The sequence below is a fragment of the Marmota marmota genome, unplaced genomic scaffold (assembly GCF_001458135.2).
Source record: "Marmota marmota marmota unplaced genomic scaffold, marMar, whole genome shotgun sequence".
Classification (NCBI taxonomy): domain Eukaryota; kingdom Metazoa; phylum Chordata; class Mammalia; order Rodentia; family Sciuridae; genus Marmota; species Marmota marmota.
The window spans coordinates 5,559,426-5,562,194 of NW_025999895.1; the positions used below are offsets into that span (position 1 = coordinate 5,559,426).

The window sequence follows — 2,769 nt, forward strand, 5'->3', positions numbered from 1 at the left end:
GAAGGCGCTCCTTGAGGCCCGCGCCACCCGACCCTGAGGCCTGGGGAGAGGGGCCTGGAGTGGGCCTCGCGCGGAGCTTACGGAGCACCGTGAGGGTGGCCAGTGGCGCTGGGTCCTCTGGACCTGCTCCCTTTTCCGACGCCGCTTCGCTCTGGTCCTCTGCCCCCTGCAACTTCCCCACCACCTTTCCAGTCTGGAGGCGCTGAGCCGGGGCCGCAGAGGCCTCGACTGTTTCAGGCTGGGCGTCCTGCAGCTCCGCCTCCTGCTGCGCCCAGCCTTCACTTGAGTCCGGAGAAAACATGGGGTCTCGAGAATCCCACGAGCTCCCAGGGACGTGCGCACAACTGCGCTCGAGGGAGCTGCATGCCGTGGCTTTTCCACCCAGGTCGATCTCTTGGGCATCAGGGACCCATCTTGCTGTCCCCAGGGGTGCCGGTGGGCGCGGTCCAGGCCCGGTCCCCTCCGGACTCAAGTCCGTATTTGTCCCAGAATCCTCACTCGCTCCCTGGGGCCCTGTCCCCGACGACACTTCTTCATGCAGAAGCTGAGCTGAGGGTTCGTCACTGCCCTGACTGCTGCTGGTCTGGCATTCGCCTGGATGCAGCGCTGACTCTGGCCATATTTTGTTCCCTTCCGGGCCCGTTTCCGTTGGCTCTGACTTAGTCCGCAGCTGCAAGGCCCCCTTGCCCTGGCTGCTCGTCTCCTGAGACTCTTGAGCTTCGCTGTCCCGGCAAGAGCTGCCTCGGTCCCCTCCCGATGGTTTACTTTCGCGGCTCCGAGCCTCTCGGCGGCCGGGCTGAGCCAAGGGTCCCTGCCCTTTTCCTTTCCTCTTGCGGCGACGGCGGCGCTGGGCTGTACCCTCTTCTTTCGGTAGACTCTCCTCATCCTGGCGCTCCCCACGGCTGTCCCCTGGTCGGTGACTCTCCAAGGGCCCGGATCCCCTATGCCGCGTGCTGCCTTGCCTCTCCTGTGCCTCCGGTGGCGGCTCAGCACCTGGCTTTCTGCAGCCACCGTTCCCGTCTGTGGCCGGCTTCCTGTGGCCACTAGCGAGTCTCTTGTCCCCTGCGGTGTCGGGCTCCTTGGAGGGTCTCGCCCGGAGGGCTTTGCCGCGGCCAGGTCGGTGGTCCTGGCTAAGTGCGCTATCAGCACTAGCCGATCCGGACTCCTGCTCCCCTGAGGCTGGCCTCCCAGGTCTCGCCCTGCGCTGGGGCGCTTTGTTCTTGCTCCCACCCATAACAGTCCCGAGATGACAGGCTTCACACTTCTCAAGTTCTTTTTCCTTTTAGGGGTCTGACTGCTTCAGGGTGCCCTTGGGCTGCAGCAGCATACCACCCAGCTGTGTTCTGGAGAGGCTAAGGGCTCTCCATTTAGAGCATCAATAATGCAGGAGACAGTAAGTCCTGACCCCTTCAGCCAACAATGGAGCAGAAGCACCTGTGAAAGAGGAGACTCTGTGGATTAAGGCCATGGACAGGGCAACCTTGCTGGGACTCGCTCCCAGCCAGGCTAGCCTGGCACCATGCCAGACTGAGGGGCCCACCTTTGCTTCTGCCTGTTTGCTCGCCTGGCTGGGGAGGGCAGAGTGAAACTGTGTGGGGCTTCCTACTTCTCCTGGGTCTGGGAGGCTGGGACCAGGTGAACCTGGTATGCAGGGAATGCTCCATGAGTATTATTAGTTTGTTCTTTTCCATTGTGAACTATAATTTATCCAGAATTGCACTTTGAATGGTGCATCTTGAACTGGTATAAAACAGATGGCTGTGTACCCTCTTACAGTTATGAAACAAAACCAGACCCCATAAATCCCCAATTAAATCTCCCTCTCTTCTTCCTTTCTTCTTTCTTTCCTTCCTTCCTTCCTTCCTCCCTTCCTCCTCCTCCTCCTTATTCTTTCTTTCTTTCTTTCTTTTTTATGGGTCTGGGGATGGAACTCAGGGCCTTGTACATGCTAGGCAAGTACTCTACCTCTGAGATAGAGATCTATCCCCTCACCACCCCCAATAAATATTAACATTTATTTTGGAATAGGAAATACATTTTCATAGTTCAAAATTCACAAAAGTCCCATTCCTGACCCTCAGCTATTCAATTTCCCCTTGAGGTTTCCCATTTTCCAGAGTTATCCATTCAGATAAAAATGAATCTTTATTTCCTTTTAGCAAAAGTGGAATCTTATCTCACTACTTTTTTTTCACCTAACAATTTCATTTGGAGATTTTATAATACATAGAAAACTTCCCTCTCTCCCTTGTTTTTAAATTGCATGGTAATCCAGCAAATTAATGCACCATCATTTAACCAACTTCTTGGTATGTATCTATATACCTATAGGTACATATAATTGTGTGTGTTTGTGTGTGTGTGTGTGGGGGGGTTGCTGGGGATTCAACCCAGGAGCATTCTGCTTCTGAGCTCTATAACCCCAGACTTTTTAAAAATTTTGAGACAAGAGTCTCACGAAGTTACCCAAGCAGGCCTGGATCTTGCCATCCTACTGCCTCAGCCTCCTCAGTAGTTGGGGTTACAGACGTGAGCTACTTCACCCAGCTATTGATAGATGAGGATGCTGCCTCATCTCATCCTTTAAGTTAAAAAAAAAAATGGAATTTCATCAGTATCCAAGTAGGAATAATTCCTAGAAGTAGATTTGATAGACCGTAGGCTATATGTGTTTGTAATTTTGAAGATTTCCAAACATTATGGTTTGGTCATAAGGTGTTCCCCAAAGTTCCTGTTAATGCAGAAGTGTTGAGAGATGAAATGATCGGA

General features: G+C 53.4%; 1 protein-coding gene across 1 annotated transcript in view; it reads right to left on the reverse strand.

Moving 5' to 3' along the window:
• Nucleotides 1–1,249, reverse strand: part of Myo15b (myosin XVB) — a 31,488-nt gene extending 30,239 nt beyond the window's left edge. Inside the window, exon 1 of the mRNA XM_048796714.1 lies at nt 7–1,249. Within this exon, the coding sequence (XP_048652671.1) occupies nt 7–1,234 (1,228 nt within the window). The 5' untranslated portion in view covers nt 1,235–1,249. The remainder of the gene's footprint in view (nt 1–6) is intronic.
• Nucleotides 1,250–2,769: the final 1,520 nt, after the last annotated feature.